Genomic DNA, 20,054 nt, shown 5'->3' with positions numbered 1-20,054 from the left:
TAATTTGATAGTCAGTATCAGGTTGACCGAGCTTTGCCCGGAGTGCATATACTCTTTAAAGTTTTCAAGATTTGGAAAGCTTTAAAAAGATATTTTGGAAATAAACAAAAAAAAAAATATGATTTCTATTAAGTAAACTACTTACTCTACAATTTACGTGGCAACCCTATTCCGAAATACGCTGGAATGAATGGTACATATCTTGAGCGTAAATGTACCATGTATACATAAAAAAAATGTTGATTCAAATTAACAAAATAAAAATTTGTATTACATAGAAGCGTGGCAACCCTGATGGAAAATATTTTCTGAGCAAAGTTCTCAACAAGACCTTTCATTTGATATCCATGATGTAGAATCGAAAATAAATGGCAACCTTACACTATTATCCTAAACGATAACATTTTGTATATAGAGAAAGCATTGTTTAAGAACCTTCTCTTGGTATCCATGAATAGTAATATTTTACCTTTTATTCAAATCAAAAAACTAAATAAATATGCGATTCAAAATAGGTGGCAACCCTATTAAAAATATTTTTGAATTTGAGATCTTTAAAATACCTTTGTTACCCATATTATGATGTTTTAATTCACTTGTAACTAATTTCGAATAGGTGTCAACCTTATACGTGTCTTCCCGGAGATAATAATCTTAAAATCCACACATTATCTGTGTACAAAATTTCATCAAAAACGTTAGAACCGTTGCTCGTTTAATGTAATAAGATACTGTTTTTCTACATTGCGCTGAATTTTTTTAATAATTTTTTGAAGCAGTTATATTTTTTAAATTTCAAAGTCCTTCAAAAAAAATCCGCTTAAGCTTTTTTTCGCGGTTAGGGTTTAATGTACGAAGAACCCGAAAATGGATTCGAATAAGGAACTTAGTGGATGAAATGCGGATTTTTGTCCGTTTACTGATTCCGTTTTCGAATATTTTGACGATCCGTTTTTCCACTAACGTGTGCGGCAGAAACGTTTTCATTCTGCATATCACAGAAGCTTTTTCATGGCACCTTATGAAAGCTAACAAATATTAGCAGCCTGAACAAATAAAGCAATTATTGCTTTCAAATTAGATCATAATTTTCGAACGTTTTCCGTATACGAATATGAATGGAAATTTTAGTCGTTTTCTGTTCGTTTACGAGTAGGAAAATCGCACTTTTTTCGAACGTTTTTGAATACATAAATGAAGGAACACTGTAGTCCTTTTAGGTTAGTTTGCGGATACGTAAAATTGCACGAGACCGCATTAACGTATCTCTGCTGTGCAATAAACAATATTTCCAAGTAAAAATAGATCGAAAATTTCTTTAACACGCTTGTTTTCAGTGGCAGAAATGAAAAATCAAGTAAATTTAATTTTCTTTAAGGAGCTAAGGAGCTAATGATTTTTTCTAGCTGTTTGCACTAGCTCTGCTCCAGCTTGTCCGAGTACGAGTGTACACATGAGTACAAAATAGCTTCTCCTCCAACTTGCGATGCGCGTACTGATGGTATAACACAAATGGAGAGATTTAGCTAGGTGCTACTGAGTAGTACGAACCTATAATGACTCGGCTTCAGCAGCCATATACATACATATTTACATATAAGTATACATATATGTACGAACACACATATCGCCCACCGTCTTCAAAAGAGTAAAAAAAATCAAAATTTGGAATTTTTGAGATTATGCGCCAAAAATGTACGCAGAGCTGTTATTTACCTTTCAGCAAAAGCTGCAGCAAATTTTTGTTATAATTTGTTAAAAAAAAAAAAAACTAAGGTAAAGTCGCCCATGCCCATATGATTATCATGTGTTAAGAAATAGTTTTTCGCATTTTCTGACAAATGTATTATTTTGAGTTATGACTCTTTTGAAGACGGTGTGCGATATGTAGGTATAAATGGTATGTATTCAATTCATGAAAAAAAGTAACTAGTTTACCTCAATAGACGGTGCGTCATAATTAATAATAGGGTGACATTTTGTCTGCGGCAGAACAAAAAAAAATAAAAAAAACAAAACTAATCGGAAAAATTATATACATACCTAAGTATGTATGTGTTCGTATGCTTAAAAAAAATTAATGTAGCTATGTAGATTTGAAAGGTAATAATGAAAGAAAAAATTAATGGCCCATAAAAAAAATCGGTTTATCAAACGAAAAAGCCGGTCGCATCTATGTGAATAAATGAGCATCACGACCCAGTGACAGTAAATGTTGTCAGATCTGTTCATAAATAAACCATAAAGGAAACGGTCTATGAAGCAATAAATTGTTAGCAATTAAACAAAGCTTGCTGAGGAAGTTAAAATGAAAGATAAATTAATTGTGTTGGAAGCAGTGTGAAAAAGTGAGCAGTTTTATAAACAACAAATTTATACATAGATATAAATCATGATCATATCGGAATCACGTTAATACAAAACATATAAAAAATTTTTACTGCGTAAAATAAAAATAGTAATAAATGTGGATTAGGGAATCAAAAAGTAAAACATTGGCGGAAATTAAAAAAAAAATTATGAAAAGTCATAGAAAATATAACAGTATTATCCCCATTCATCAATTTTAGAACTTATCATAATGTTAAAATTTAAAATGACAAATTTTCCGAACGAAATTGTGTGATTTTAGTTTTTAACAGGCTAATAAATAGAAATTTATTGGTGCTACCGGGTATTAGTCTTTTTTTAAATATATCGTAAGCTCAAAGGAATTTTCAAAGCCACCAGAAAATTTTAATAGAATTCAAATATAGCACCCATTTTTCAAAAGGCACACAAAAGTTAGTAAATTTTAATTGCAATATGAACTGTGAATATTTTAAGAACACAAACAAAAATTTGTGTTTTGTTGGACGTGTGCGGCATAAATTCGTACGTCTATATTCATAAGAATCTTTTACTATGCATCATTGCATAACAATGAACTGGATCAGTCACAATTAAAATAGAAAAAAAATTAAAAAATCTTTAGCAATTTATTCAGAAAGTAGAAATTCGCCAATTGGTCATACGACTTTTCGCAATGTCGAAACATTATTTTTGTTTGCTGGAATAAGTAGTCCTAAACATCCTAAAAATTTCTCATGTAACCAAGTTTAATAGCAATTAAGCAATATACATATGTATGTAGTTAATTTTTCTGAATTTTATTAAAAATTAATAAATGCTTTTTTCAAGATTCCCAATGGCTAAAAAATAAACTCGCGTTTCATTCGAAGAAAAATTTGAAGATTTAAAGTCTATTTGCATTACCATTTGCATGTTTTTGCTTTCGAAAAAGAGTTTACTTGTTCAAATATATGGACGTAATGATATTTTACGAACCCTCAAAAAATTCATAAAACTTTTTATATACAAATCAAAAGTTAGTCGTCACTTGCGTTGCAATTTCGGTACAAGGATCATTGACCAATGCTGATTTATCAAAATTTATGCGAAAATTCTCAAAAGAATTAATTTTTTGTATTTGGAATTAAACAGAGCATAGATTGCATAAAGAAATTTAGAGAGATATGAAAGATGAATGAAATCACGTACCTTCGTACGCGTTACAGCAAGTGTTTTCACATTTTTTTTTTTTTAATTTCGGAAGCACTACTTTTATTCACATTAAGCTGCCTAAAGGGTAATGAATAAAGTGTTTTGACATATTTTCAATATGGTTTAATATATTTTTTAACAACTAAAAAATAAAATTTTGCGGAATATGTTTTTTTTTTTTTTTTTTGAAGAGATATAGAAAATTCAAAATGTTGGCTTTATTAATTCACTTATTCTATGGCTTTTAGTGTTTGGTAACTATCTCAGGCATATGGTCACCGCGACTGCGTCTCTTTTTTCAGCATAGCCGGCCTCATTGTGTCAATTTTGTGCTGGATTACTTTCGAGCTGATCAGTCGTAGCTGTTTTATCAGCGTAGATCATTGCCTTTACCAGAATCTGTCGCATTTGATCTGAGTATCGCCATCCAGAAAATTTATTTCTATTATCAAAGAAAATGCTCCGTAACCAAGCCTTTGTGAAAACCCAACCACAGTATTCACCTGATTTGGTTTCTTGTGACTGCTATCCTCTACCAAAAATAAAAACTTAAAAGACATTCGTTTTATTGACATTCCGACCATTGAAGCAGCTTCTACACAGGCGTTAGAGTTCACCAGGTCACTCCACAAAGTGAACTTGAACAAGCATTGGAATCGCTGTAAAAAATGCATTGAAGCCAGAGGCAGGTATTTCGAATAAGCTAACCAATAAATATGCAAATATCTTTTTTCTATAAAAAAAATTTTACGACCAATCCGGTAACTTAAATTCTGCATTATTTTTCCTAGAATTAATTATATAAATTCTTTGATTCATAAAATGCGGTATTTTCTAACGTATATAAGTATCTCAGTAGCAGAAATTTCTTTGTTTGAGTTTATCTTCCGAAATATAAAAGTCTCAGGCAAAAGGCACAATAATGAACAATGCAATATTTTTTAGTCCACCTACTTTTTAACAAAAACAAAAACAACAACAATTCGAATTCAACAAGTCAGTACAAAGAATAAACCGGCGGGACCAACCAAAGAGGGCAACACAATCATAATTGCATCTACAAGAATGAAGAATGTGGCAGTCGCAACTGCAAATTACGCTCATTAAATGTGCAACAACAGCAGCTCGTATATCAGAATTCGGCACTTTCGAAAGTGCAGACGGCGGCTGACTACGGTTGGCAGTGCGGGTTGAAAGGCCAGTAAATGCAATGAAATCAGCGCAGGCAATGCAAACTCGATTGCAGAATTCTCTTACACTCACTTCAATACATATGTATGTGAGGACATTTTTGGGTGTAGCTACAATGTGTGTATGAATGTGAACATGAACATTATTATCACCTTGCGCACAAGTCTGTACGAATCAACGTAATTTACGAATATTTCTTTTTTTTTTAGACTTATCGTCTTCTTCGGCATTTAAGATCTCCGCAATGCATTCATTCATCCAGCAATACGATTCAATTCGTTTTGCTTCTTAAATGCTGCTGCTGTTACCTTCCATTCACCATTCGAGCCACCTTAAATGCTTTCATAACATTTGTCGCCATCGAGTGTTGTTGGTCGGTCAACATTGACTCTTGATATATATATTTTTGTTGGTCGTCACATTCATGCTACATTTGCTCAATATGCGTTAATGTGACTTGTTCTACATGCAAGTGGCATGATGAAGTGCGTGTATACACTCTCCAAGCACCGCTGTAAGTCCACGACCCTGATGTCTGTGATCATTATACATATATCAACTGGATGCCTGTTAATAAAAACTGCTTATAAATATTTATACATTTGTATGTATGTACCGTACTTTGATTGGTATGCCTGTTGCTGCTCATCAGTTCGATATACATAGCTCTTTTATTTCGTTGAATTGTGGGATTTTAATTAATCAGTACAAAGAATAAAGTTTTGCCGGAGAAGTAGGCGGAAAAAATTTATTGGGACTTTCCGGTGTGCGAAAATTCGTTCACTTGTCGCTTTTCAGCGTGCCGCTTCTGTATTAATTCTCAACACATATGTACTTCTCACACGCTTGCCAGTCACTTTCAGATGCGCGAACTACATTCACCACTTGGTATTCCCAAGAATTCGTCTTCATTACCAGAAATTGGTTAAGAAAATAAAAATAAATAAAAATATCAAAAAATGTCTTAAGCTGGTAATATTGCGACAGCACCAATTCAAAATTTTAACATGTTCTGCGCGTATTTAGTGCTTGCACGCTTAATCCAGTTCGCTACGCTTTAGTTGTCTGGATAGGCAAGACTACAGCAGCCACCTCAAGCGATAAGCTTAATAAAATAAAATTTATCCAAAAGGTGTGGGCGACAAATAGGCTAATTTTAAAAAGCTTATACATATGCAACTCTTTATATGTATACAGGGTGGCCCAAATAAGACCTACCAATGTTAAACACGCATAACTTCTTTATTTTTTTTTTTAAATATTATTGTTATTTTCTTTCTGTATGTTATACATAGTTAATCTCTTGGAAAATCATAATGGATACTTACAGTGTACAACAACGCATTAAAACTATCGATTTTCCTATTCTCGTCAACGAAAGTATCGCTTATGATTAGGAGTTTGGTCGACCGTTTTGAGGAACGGGGTCGAGCGCACGTTTAGTACATTTAAGGCTTTTCTTCGCGAACATCTAATAAAAATGCTGCCAGAAAACTTCTAAATGCACTACAACTATAGAGATTAAAGTTTTGCGAGTTAAAAACTCAAATGAGGAAAATAGTCAAAGATTCAAAGTACGAATTTTTGATAAAATGAAATTATGTAGTTCATAGTTTTTCTGTTTTTGCTTGTAAAATAAACATTTCTAAAATAAATGTATTTTTTGATTGTTTTTCGATTTTTGTCTTTATTTAATACCTTATTTAGCCTTCTAGTGCCTTTTCCTACCTATTTACCCATTTTTTGTAGGTTTTTAGGTCCTAAAAATCCGTTCCCTGGTAATAATGTTGTGTGTGAACTCATAAAAAAAAAGGAATTAATGGGATTATTTTAACACATACCTCCGATGCAAAACTTAACCTTAAAATGCTCTAAAAATACCATAAATTCCATAATTATATGCATATGATGAAATATGAGCCAATTGTTAGTTGCTCCTTTACGCGATTTCTAGTGAAAACGTTGCGCGCATAAGCGGTGAGCCTGTATGGTTCACGATGAGTGCGCGCTGTGACAAATGTTGCTGTAAGTCAAAAACAGAAAAGATCTAACAAATTTTTTGTTTATAAATATTTTCTTCATCAAATGCAGTTTTCGAAAATATAAACGAAATGGAAAACACTCATTGAGAACATGTTTTTAATGCAACTTGAATATTTGTAATGTTTAAATAAAAAAAAAATGTTGTTTTCTAGATTATAAAAATATTTTTTTTTTTAACTCCAATGTCACTACACTTACAAAATAAATTTCATCAACCTTCGTCAAATACTTTAAGAGAAAATGAGTTTTGAAAAATTGCTTGAAAATATATTTTCTTATAAAAACTTTAAAAATTAAAATTTTTCAAAAAATTCTTAGAATCCCTTTCATATCTCTAAACCTCTCTATCCACAAATTTTCACGCAAAAATTCGAACGTGACCGAAATTCGAGGTCCAGTTATATATTTTTTAGGGCTCATCACATTTAGTTATCATTAGAAGCAAATCCAATCTTAATCCAAAAGAAAGTATTCATTACAGAGCAATTTCGTTCCACTTATTGACTATTGCTTTATTTAAGTCGTTAATTTTTTAGTGAAATATGCATTATCATTCCGTGTCAGATTTCCACGCTTAAGTGTAAACAAATATGAAACAATTTATGATGAGCCTCTGGCTTAAATATTTAATTCGAATATTGAAGTAATTGACTTCTTAACTTAACCACTTGGCCCGTTCATAATTTTTCCATTAGCACATAACGACTAATTTGCTGAAAACAGATTAGATTTGGGAAAGTATTGTATACGCGCATAATAAAAGACAAAAGTCGATAACCCTTCGATTTTGAGGATGAGATCACCAATTAGCTTTTATGTGGTTGGAGATTTGCATTTTTTAAAGCATCCAATGGCTTTCTTTAATTTCGATCAATTTGTGACCACTTTATGAATATTTGATTACATCTTTCACACAAATTTACATGCGAATACATTCACCGTGCTGTAAGTGACGTTTGTGAATGTTTATTGTCTTAAAAACAAAGTAACAAATGTTGTAAAATGTTAATCAGCTGATTACGACTGAGATAAACTACAGCATACTAGTATGTTGGTGTTGCTAAGCAAATATTTACTAAGTGCAATGTTGGACTTTTATGTTTGATGTCTCATAAATTGTGCTTTGCCTTTTAAAAACTATCACAAAAAAGTATAACAAAAATGTAAAGAAAGATGCATACTTAATAAACGCAATGCGAAACGAAATTTCTAAAAAATTATGAACAACCAATTGGCAAAAAATTTGTATGTTTGATAGTAATAGCTGGAAGCCAGCAGTTTTTATCTAAAAATCTTTAAAATTAACTCAATGAAGTCAATAATTAGTTGTGTAACACAATTTTTAGACAAATTTGCATACAATTTTATTAGCTAAAATGAGGCTATTTAAGCAGTTGATGTAGGTGAGCATACATATGTATGTATGTATGTATGTAGTAAAATGTACTTTTTACTAACCGGTCATTCAAAATAAATAATCTAATTAATAGCCGAACTGTCAGTAACCGCAAATTATGTAAATTTCGCACTTTAGTTGTTATTTTTATTAGTCATTAATGTGAATTAAATATTTATGCCATATATCTTCCTTCTATTTCTTACAGTATCTGGCCTCTCATCTGGCGAACGTGAGATCATCCTGCACGAGCACAACAAGTTAAGACAACTAGTGGCGACAGGTCGCTATCCAGGCCAACCGGGCGCAGAAAATATGCGTGAAATCGTTTGGGACGATGAGTTGGCGGCGCGTGCGCAACAGTGGGCTGATAATTGTGAATTCCGTCATGACCCCCTACGAACGATCAGTAAGTCATCAAGTGTGCGAATTTACATATGTCACTAACACACAAGTCACAACCGTTTATTTTTTATCATTAGATAATATTCATGTTAATTTTTTTGTCAACTAATAACATAAATGCATGGATTAATGCGAGCAAAAAAAAAACAAAAAAACATTACTCGAGCATATAATTCATAAAAATAATTTGGTACTAATTTCTAAATTACATACTACATTTTAAAGTTTGTGAGCTTGCATTTGGCAGGGACCGTAAGAGTGCATTTTTTCTTATGAAAATAAATATTAAAAATTATATTTTTATACTCTTATTCAATATTCTTAAATAATAGTTATTTTTGACTTTTATTTTATTACCAGACAACTTATTTATATTTGCTTCATAGTAATCCTTTCAAACAAAGTTTTCATAAATAACTTTTATTTCCGGTCCGTGCTTTTGGTTATCATTGAGTTTTTTTGTTTGCATTGAAAAATTTTGTTTGGAAAATAAAACTTTCAAAAACATATAGTCATTTAGATCGATAAATTAAAACCAGTGAGGAAACTTTTACAAAATTTCCAAACAAAAATTAAAAAGAGAGAAAAAGCAAATCTGTGATTGAAGGAGTATATTTTGTAAATAAGAAAAATATTCGCGGACTTGGCTAAAACCAAAAATTCATGTTTGAAAAAACGGGCATGATTTACAGCATAACACATAATAACACATCCCCAAAAATCTGTCAAACTGAAAAAATGTGCATTTAACACAAAAAAAAAAAAAAATTAATTAATTAAAAGACAGCTTAAAAACCTAACGACTATCAGTCTTCATATATCCCGTTCCATTGAATTTGGAAACGCGCCATTCAAGCTAAATAAAAGTTCAAGTTCTCAACACGAAACATGCATGTCCACATGGGCCCATAAAACAAGGAAAAAGAAAGATCAACGAAAAAATTAAAATAACATTAAAATGGATAATGGTTTGATCTCGATCATATAAAGGGTAACTACTATACTTTACACATAAGAAGTGCGTGTGCCTAACCTTCATGGCATTTATATACATATTCAATATTTTAAAAATACAAAAATTTTAACTAAACTTGCATGTCGATGTTCCTCTTATTTAAATCATACGCTACCCGCTTTTTGTTGCCCTAAATAACTAACTCAGTTGATATTTACAATTAGTAATTTTTGTCTTGTCTTTTCTTATTTTTGTATGATTGCTTCTATTTTTTTCCACCAATTTTTATCCATCTCCTGCATGATGCTGCATTGGCCGTTTCTTCTGATTGCTGTTTGCTGTTTGTGCGCCACCGTTGGACCACAATTTAATTTTCACAAACAAATGTAGATCGCTTCACCATGGGCCAAAATCTTGCAATCATCTGGAGTACGGCCCCACTAGATCCAACCGACGGCGATTTTCCATCGCGCATCCAAAGCTGGTTCAATGAGGTGCAAAGGTACTCATTTGGCGATGCTTGGTCACCCAAAACTGGTCATTATTCACAGGTAAGTTTAAGTGAATAACAAAGTACAGAGTAACAAATATAAGAGATGAAAATTTACCGCTAAAGGACTTACATACGATTTATAGTATTTATACAATTTATCACCATATGAGACCAATTGGTCTGAAACAATTTCATATGTACCTACATACTCGGGTCTATTAGATAACATTGTAAGTCCATTGTTCGATTTTTGTTAAATCTACGAAAATGTTTAGGTTGGATCCGAATAGCTTTGAAAAGATTTTGTACGACAAATTTATAATGTTGAAACCAGGGACCGAACATAACAGTTATTGATGAAAACTGTCACGGAAAAATTCTCTATGAAGAAAATGTTCTACAAACTGATACTGATACATACCAATCGATTTCTTTTTTCACCGAGACTCAAATTTGAAAATAAACTTTTATTTGCAATTTTTATGCAAAATTAAAAAAATAACTATTATTTTTGATTTCTATATTATAAATCCATAATAACAATTATTTTTTTTTATATTTATATTATATGTATTAGATAACAGTTATTGAAGACTTGTATTGAAATAAAAATAAGTCAGTGACTTTTACTTTTAAAAGTCATTATTAATATAAATCAGTCACCGATTTTTATTTATAAAAGTCATAAAAGAAAACTTTGTCACTGACCTTTTTTTTTAATCATTTGTATAAAAGTCAATACACATAACATGTTTTGCAGTTAAGAAGGCGTTGGGAAACAAAAGTTTACTACGACTTATACAAATGACTTATAAGTATGATTTAAAAAATAAAGGACAGCGACAGATTTTTTTTATGGCTTTTATTAATAAAAGTCTTCGATAACTGTTGTCTGAGACATATAATGTAAAAATCAAAAATAACTGTCATTTGCAATTATTTAGATAAAAATCAAAAATAATTGTTATTTTCGATTTATAAAAAAAAGTCAGAAATAACGGTTATTTAAGGAGTAATTAAAAAATAATTGTTAAAGAGTGATTTTTTTTAATAAAAGATGTAACTGTTATGGTCCCTGGTTAGGACAGAGTTTAAAATTGCCAAATCTCAAAAAAAATGCATAGTAGAAGCAATAATATTAGAGAAAAATGTTCAGTAAATTTGGTGAATAACGGTTTAAAATATCACCAATATAGTTTCGACTTCTTGCCGTTAGTTAATAAATGCGTGTACATACTACTTCCGTATAGGGGAAAAAATAAAGTAGGAAATGAATGGTGTGTTAAAAATTTATTGAACTAAAATTTTTTTTTAAGAAATACACTTCTAGAGAAATGTTTGCGCAGAATTTTCGTTCTGTATGTAATATTTTCTATTCAAATCCTAAGGCGAGTGGATTCATCATATTTTTTAAAACAGGTTTCGGTTACTCAAAAACATTAAAAATCAATACGAAATTTTTCAAACTTTTGTTTGGTTTTCACTTAGTAATTTCGAATATTAATTATGGCATTCGAATTCGGCTACAATGTTTTCGATTACATTCACATTTAGTGATAGAACTGTTTTTCGATTTTGAGTAAGCTGAAGCACATTGTGGGTGCCAAAGAACTCAATTGTTCGCCCCTCCAAACTCCGCCGGCAAACCCTTCATACCTGAGTCATCTGTAGACAAATGTTGAGATGTCGCAGTAGCACGTGCTCACGAGCGCCGGCTTGCCAATACCTTCAAAGCAGCTTGGTTATCACTACAGAGACGTATTTAAGTTGCTACCTCTCCAACTACTTCCCATTACGTAACCTATGGTTTTGAGTATGGCAAATAGCATAGTTCGGAATACCGAATCATATTCCCCCACGATAAAAGCAATGAGTGTCCCCATTAAATTCGTCATAGACTCGAGTTGATGACCCTATGTCAGGTTAGGTGCCCTCGCTAAGGTTTCGATAATGTATAAGCCTGGCATGAGTGTTGAGATTAAGCCATCACCCGGCCTCAGCGATGGGGTACTGAAATGATACTTTTGTATAGATACGATCAACGATTTCCATTTCACTCCACACAGTAAATCCATACGAAATTCTGCTTACAAAAAATTATGCTTTTTGAAAATTCTCCGTTTGACGATTCTGCTCAAAAAAATACTGAATTGCTAAATTCCGTATTGAAATATAATAGGGCTGTTCAATATCTTGTGCATATGATCTTGCAATATCTGTGCATTTGTAAATTCACAACAATAAAATGCTAACAGTTGCCATGGTAGCAAACATAAAATTTGCAAATGAAAATCCAAGTCCATTTCCACAATATCCTGAACATCTCTAATGTTGAAAATATTAAGAGGACATGTCACTACTTTGAGACTACTTTTTCAAAGTAATGACATGTCATCTTTAAAATTGTTTACATTATATTTTTAAAAATAATTTTGTAATTCAGTATTTCGAATTGGTTTGACGAAATTTATAATATTAGAAATAATTAATTACCCGAAATATTCTCTTGAGTTTTGGTAAGTACAGGAGTGCACCGAAAACGAAGTGGCGAAGGGTGGCATCGCCGGCTAAAAGTTGTTCTTGGAGGCAGAAATCCCTAGTTTGTTATTGGGCACGTTCAGAAGGCCCAACAGCTCAGTAACTGTTTCGATTGCATCCTTTGAACGCTTAGTTGTGTGCCTATTTCTGATAAATTCAACAGTTGAGTGTTAGATGATCGTCATATATTTCTGGTTATTTGAGACAATATGCTGTTTGACCCTTTGACAGTTGAATTGGATAGTTAATATATCAAGCCGTTCAGAAGACCCATGACATCGCTCAGTAATCACTGATATTTTTTAGCAAGGGTTGCGCTCAACTGTTGTAGTGTAAAATGGAGAAATAGTATGAAAGAAGAAACAAGTACACAATTAAAAAATAAAATTACTTAAGTCCCACAGCTTTTTTGAAGAGAATTGCAAAAAATATTGTAATGTGCTAAAACAAAATATGTACATATTGTTGATATATATTAAAAATAAAAGTATCTTTTGTTAATTATAAGTACACGCTGCAAGAATTTGTATACTATTCGCTATGTATAATAGATTTTTAGGTCGAAAAGTAGAATTTTGTGAAACAAAATTTCAAAATGCGGAATTTTCAGAAGCAGAATTAAAAAAAGGAGATGCAGAATTTTGTTCGAGCAGCACTTTTTACATTTTGCCTTGCCTTTAAGGCGTCTGAATGTACATTAGGGTGGTCCAAAATAAGTAAAGTCAGAATTTTAATTCTCTAACCCCCTAGGTTTATTCTGTATAGAAAAAGATATACCCCTATTTTTTATTATGAAACCAAAAAATATTTCGAGGTCGCTCAAAGCGCTCAAAGTTTTCCATGTATTTTAAATGGGCAAAAAATAACTTTTCGTAGAACTGATATAGAATTCTTGAAAATCAATATTTTTCAATCGAAAAACTCTGATTCTCTTCAGGAGGCTTCCAATAATAATACCCATTTTTTAATATTAAATATTTTTTATCTATCCCCCAACTGCTTTTTCTGGGGGTTTTGGCGCACGTATAAAATATAGTTGCTATGAAAAAATGGTTAAATAAAAAACTGGGTATTATTACTGAGAATCTTCTGAAGAGAAACAGAGTTTTCCGATCGAAAATTATAAAGGTTCCGATGAATATGGGTTTTAGATCAACTTTATTTAAATATGCCCAACAAATGGCGACACTGTTGCTTGTTCTGTGAAATTATTGTTGAATTTTTAGCTGCTAAACAGCTGATTGTTGTTTGGCAAGATTGATAAAATATATTATCTATCAATCTTGGTTGACTGTTACTAACACAGGGTTGCATATCTCATATTTAAATCGCCAATGTTAGCCAGTTAAGCGCAGACTAAATTTATGATCTGAAAATTAATATTTTAAGTTAACTAATAGTCGCTACCTAAATAGGTCATCTGAAATTGGTCCTAAGTGTAACAGAATTTCAAGAGCAGCGCCAGAATTATAGAGAAACTTACCTTTCGACACTAGGTGGTTGTCTTAATAAATTTCACAATCCGATTTAGCATGTTATTTATTGAGAGTGTGCCACATGGGTTTTATTCCTTTAAATAGGTTTATATTGTTAGGCAACCAAATAAAAAATTGTTTTACAGAAAAGTAATAATAATAATATTTTGGCGTTTACACTTTTTGCTTAGAGTTCATCTGAGCTTCTCCTCCAATTTGTGGTGTGCGTCTTGAAGTCGCTACACAGAAATAAATTTTCGAAATTCAATATTTTCTTAAAAAGTATTAATATTATTTAAGTTAATTTTAAAATATAACACATATGTGGAAAACAGGTCAATTCAGGTCTTCAGGTCAATCTTATGCATGCAAAAATATATTTTTTAGTAGATATGCATTAATTTTTATTTAAGCCTATTTTTATTGATGATTTCTGTTTTTATCTTCGTTACAGCTGGTCTGGGGTGAAACAAGCTTGGTTGGTTGCGGATTTTCCGAATACAAAGATACAACCAAATATAACAAATTGTATGTTTGTAATTATGGACCAGGGTAAGTATTTAAAATACGTTAAGTCTTTACAGTACAAATACTGAAACGGGGTAATAAGTGCTTGATTTCACATTACTTGGATTTAGCGGCAAAACCTGCTGTTTCCAATAATTTGTGATTGTGATAAATAAAACTTGTCTAGATGGTTTATAAATTAAGCTGAAAAACATTGAAAAATATGTGAGTGACGATTTTTTATGAAGCAAAAACCCTACGTTAAAGTCGGGTACAGGTCTGTTCTAGTTTAAAAAATATTTTTGGTAATAACTTCAATCCACATTCAATCCACATTCAATCCAATTCTCAATATTTCCCTCGAAACTCGAACCACACATAATCTTTCATGTTACTTTTGCCTCAAAAATTAAAAAAAATATGCTCAAAATTTTATAATTTGGACCATAAGTCGAGTTTCCATTGCGCTCGAGCAATTAGATTTAGACTCGTCAAAAGAGCGGTATATTCCCAGTTGGTGGTTTTTATTGGAATATAATCAGTGGCTAGTTCGCAAATTTTACCCATTCAGTATAAGATACTGCTGAAATTTTAAAAATTATCAGCCTATTTGCGAGCATCGAGTGAAAGTCGTTTTTCGAGAGTAGAGACTAAAAAATTGTATGACATTGCAAATTCGACTCGACTAATGCTTGGGCGAAGGCCAAATTTTTGCCTCAGTCTTGCGTAAATGTCAAACTAAATCTACTCGAGAAGCAAAAAAATCCCTTTCTAACCGAAATTTTGTCCTATAATCTGCAGAAAATTCGCATATTTCATCTTCCAGTTTCTCTTAGATACTTTCTTACCACCACTAACATAAATATTTTCTTAGCTTTAATTTAGTCCTTTTCATAACTCTAATCCTTCTCGCATTTTGATTTTCAGTGGAAACGTCGTCGGTTACAAACCATATGAGGAGGGTAAGCCATCGTGTGCCACATATGGTTTGAGATCGTCAGCGCGTTATCAGGGATTATGCGCACCATCGGTTGCGCCCATAGTTAGCGCCAACGCTATTGACACGTATGAGTACAAGCAAAATAACAACAACAAAAAAACCGCATATTCAACGCAATCCGCTACAACTTCAACCTCTTCTTCCTCCTCCTCTTCTGTATATTCCCCAAAACAGGCGACGAACACATTTGGTCAGCGTAAGACTACATCCGGTACAACAAGTTCAACGTTTGGTACCACAGTATACACAACAACAAATAACGGCAACAAGGCGTACACAACTCAGACCGGTGACAACAAATATAAGAACAAACTTGAGGCATATCGCCCGTCCACAGCCGAATATCAGAGGGCCGTACAGAAACACACCCTTCTAAGGACATATCTAAATAATCCGAATTTGAGTGAACAACAATTGCAGCAAGAGGCACAAAGGCAACAACAACAGCAAGATGGTAATGGAAATGTTTCTGCTGTATCAGAAGTATTCGTTTTCGATAAAACAAAACAAAACAAACAGCAAGTTGCCAATACAACACCGCAGCCGGCTAAGCGTGGTTGGAGTCTTTTGACGTGGCGTGGCTAGATAGTAGCATGTGGGAGTAGGGTATAGCCATTAGTATATAGCATATACATACACACATAGATGGAATGAAAAGTGGAGGACAGAGAAGTACTTTTTTAAGGAAAAAATTGCAATTAATTTTGGTTAAGGCAACAGGGGAGGCAGCCACCGTGAATTACTACTGTGTAGTAAAGGAAGGAGAAAACTTCAGTGGTATGCCATAAAAAATGCAATTAAAAAAAATACTCTACATTGAAGAGATCTTTTTTCGACTGCAGTAAATTTGTTTGCCTTTGAGTAGCCATTAAAATCGTAATGCAATAATGAAAATAATATTCCTAATTTTGCTCAAATTAAAGTTTACTATTAGTATATATTTATGTATGTAGATATAAGTCTTATGCCAAATGTACGAATTTGACATACATACACAGTTTTCATTAGTTCGTAAGTAGTTATCGATTGTTAGATGTAAAAAGTAATGCAGTATATTCACACATACACACACACACACATACATACGTATGTACTTATTTGCATATTTTGACTGCCCAAAAGGCGTTTGCGCGCCCAGTTTTAGCCACAGCCACGCAAAAGCTGAATCGAAAACAATTCCGAACTACTAAGTATTCACATAAGCCACCAGCCACACAAGGGTATAGCCATATCATTTGCCATAACCGCGTAGGTGGACGCCAAGCAGCACACCCTTGTACTCAGGAACAACGTTTCGCCTGCATTTAGATTCTTCATCTTAAAGCATATGCGCTCATCTAAACACTTATGTATTAACAAATCAGCAAAGTTGCCACTGCATCGCGTCATTCTCTTGTGGAAAACTGCCATTCGCGATCAGCACACATTAATGCGCATTTTGTAGTCAATTATCACATAGTATTTAGTATTAGTAAGATAAAAAAAGAAACATAAACAAATGCATTCACATACATATATATGCATATATCAGTGTAAGCTTACATATGTACACACAAATACTTGTACTATACAAATGTTTGTATCAAACGTTTGTACCCACATCTGCTTAAATATAACAATAGCGACCACATTTTAGACAAAAGTAATAGCTTCTAATCAGAATACTGAAAAAAAAAATATTCTATACATACACACTTCTGAAGAATAAGATGGATATGTTTGCTAAATTGTATGCAAAGATAACACATCGAGCGACTTTGCATAGTCTCTGCATTAATAAAATTTTACCAATGTACATTTTATTTTAAATGAAATTTTTATACAAAATATATACAGCATGAATAAATTTTAGTTCATGTGAAGAGCGCTGTATAATGTAATCTTGCGGAAATTATTAACCAAGCATTAAAATAAAATAAAATTTGTATTAAATATTAATTAAAAATAACTTAAAACTCATTGTTTCAAATTTATGGTGAACAAATTTTTTTGCTCAATATTCACTATGGAATCGCGACGAATAACTCTCTGGCATAGGAATAAATATTTATTCCAATGTTTTTTCCGAAGAGAGGAATTGACATTCGGAGTGTCAAAATAGTAAAAATTTTTTTATTTATTAAAAAAATCGGGGAGGCTTCTCTGAAAAAATGAAAAATATCGGATATGCAAAAGCCAAAAAGCCATTTCGGTGCCCCATATTAGGAATGTTTTTAATATTTAATTTAGGTAAATTTAAGTTAAAGCTTAAACAGACGGCAGCGTTGGTGCCGATTAACTCGGTCTTAATCCGGATCAACTGCAGTTAATTCCCGTGTTGATCCGGATCTTGTTTGCCAAAGAACAAATTCGTCTGCACAACAACTACCCAAGTCACATACGCAAATACATAATTACAAAAAAAACATGTTTCGACACGCAGAAAAAAAAAACTTTGTGTTGAGTAAATGGAGATGTGACTTTCCATACATATTACAATGTGCGACAAAAACCAAAAACATTTCAAAACACACGAAGCAATATACCAACGAAACTAGGGGCCAAATATAGATAAAATGCGTTTTTAGATTTCCTCTCCGAAGTCAGTGTCTTTTTTTTAAAGGACTTCAAGGATATGAAAAAATTCAACAAATGATTAAAAAAATTCAGTGCGATGTAGAATGCCAGTATGGAAAGCCAATAAAGAGAAATTTTTTTTTAGAATTGAAAAACATTACATTTGTTGGTGCACAGTAGGTATTGAAAATGTCCTTTTAAATAATTTGTTTATCCTACACTAATAAAGTTAAAAGGACGATTTCAATACCTTTTCGACCTTGCGACCCAACACATCAAATTATCTTTCAATTTAGCTGAGTTTTCTGTTTTATTTGACACCCATATTGTTATTCTACATTGCCCTGAATTTTTTAATCATTTTTGAATTTATCATATCTTTAAACTTTCAAAGTCCTTAAAAAATTCCTCGGCTCGAATCGTCACATACGATATCGTATTACTCGTCACGTAAAACCACATTTTTCAAATTATGACATACGGGAACGTACTCTTTGTCCGTTCAATCTTGTCAATCAGCTTTTTCGATTAATTGGTTAATCGCATATCCCCATATTTTAGTCACACACTTTTTCACTCCCCACAAAAAAAAAATAATAATAATAAAATAAAATAAAAATTCACATTACTTATATTAAAGAGAAAGTAACTCGCTTTATGGGGCTTGCTTGTTTGTTGCTAAAGTTCTGTTCTATAAATGCTGGTTAATGGGTCGATCATCGATAGCAATCGAACTTAAGTTGCGTTGCTAATTGCCAAAACGATATTACAGATGGCAATTGGCAACTTTCAGCTGGCAACTGCAGTTGCTACAAAGTGTGTATATAGACGGCAACATTTTTGTGGTTGCTGGGAATGTTTTTGGAGCGTATTTAAGAGCAGAAATTTGAAAAACGTGACATACATATTTTATTTTTTAATAATTTGAACGATATCAACATTTTGCAATGCAATTTGCTTTTGCAGAATATGGTGAAAATAACAAAATAAATGACTTGAAATTTTAGTTCCCGTGGAGTACGGCCTTTTGGCGAAACAAACACTGATTGCAATTTTTTTCCTTTATCAACTGAAGCACCTCTTTTAAAACTACCGATACACACCAGGTTTTCCAAACTGAAATCATTGCTGTGGCACTTTCTTCTGCGAAAAATCGAAGAGATGCGCAAGCTTTTTGAGCGGAGGTATTGAAGTTGAACGAAGCGGTTCATTTGTTTATTAATTAATTATACCACATCTCCTTTTGGAAGTCCTCAATATGCTTTGAAAATGAACACAAAATGATAATAAAAGAAAAGCCTTGAAACCATTAATTTTTACTTGCAGTGCACGCGGTTAAAATGTCGCCTGATTGAGGCCGCGTTCATGCACTTCTCTTCCTCTTAAACAAATAACTGTGATGAACATAGCTTCATTGCTGTCTTTTCTTTAAAACTCTTTATTTTAATAATTTAATTTTACTCGCACAGTTTGTTTACAGCCGCTTGCTGGTTGTCGCACTGTCAAATTTCGATTATCGATAACTCTACAAGAACTTACGATAGTTGCCATTCGTAATACAAATTTTCTTTCCAGTTGCTTTGCCAGCTGGCACCCGAACCGTGGTTTTGTTGCTATCCGTAATCGACCCATTAATTCTATCTATTGAAATATTCTTGTGAGTGTTGTGTAGCTGAATTGTGAAATACTTTAGGTTTTTTCCAACGACTTCATACGGTCCTTCGTATGGAGGCGTCAAACCTGATTTGTTCTTGTCGACATGCACGAAAACTTCTTTGCAATACCGTAAATCTTTGAGCATATAAATTTTGTTTCTATTTTGGTGATTAGATAAACCAGAAAGGAAAATTGGAAATGATTTTTTTATTTTTGCTAGAAATTCAGTAATACTAAATTTATCTTCAGATTGAAGGACAAGTTCGCCTGGTAAACTCAAATTTTTACCATAAACC

General features: G+C 32.4%; 1 protein-coding gene across 2 annotated transcripts in view; it reads left to right on the top strand.

The window, feature by feature from the left end:
* The window catches only part of LOC118737835 (venom allergen 5), a 31,369-nt gene extending 13,925 nt beyond the window's left edge, over window positions 1–17,444 (top strand). Inside the window, exons 2-6 of one of the 2 annotated variants that reach the window (XM_036468617.1) lie at window positions 8,382–8,582; window positions 9,924–10,084; window positions 14,494–14,591; window positions 15,474–15,611; window positions 15,721–16,024. In XM_036468617.1, coding sequence (XP_036324510.1) covers window positions 8,382–8,582; window positions 9,924–10,084; window positions 14,494–14,591; window positions 15,474–15,611; window positions 15,721–15,922 — 800 coding nt within the window. In that variant the 3' untranslated portion in view covers window positions 15,923–16,024. Of the gene's footprint in view, window positions 1–8,381; window positions 8,583–9,923; window positions 10,085–14,493; window positions 14,592–15,473 lie in introns of both variants that reach the window. The other variant, XM_036468616.1, reaches the window with a different exon arrangement.
* The last annotated feature ends 2,610 nt before the right edge of the window (window positions 17,445–20,054 follow it).

This window comes from Rhagoletis pomonella, unplaced genomic scaffold (genome assembly GCF_013731165.1).
Source record: "Rhagoletis pomonella isolate Grant_MI unplaced genomic scaffold, Rhpom_1.0 Rhpom_scaffold_00004, whole genome shotgun sequence".
Classification (NCBI taxonomy): domain Eukaryota; kingdom Metazoa; phylum Arthropoda; class Insecta; order Diptera; family Tephritidae; genus Rhagoletis; species Rhagoletis pomonella.
The sequence above is the reverse complement of the archived record's forward strand: the minus strand, read 5'-3'. Positions and strand labels throughout refer to the sequence as shown.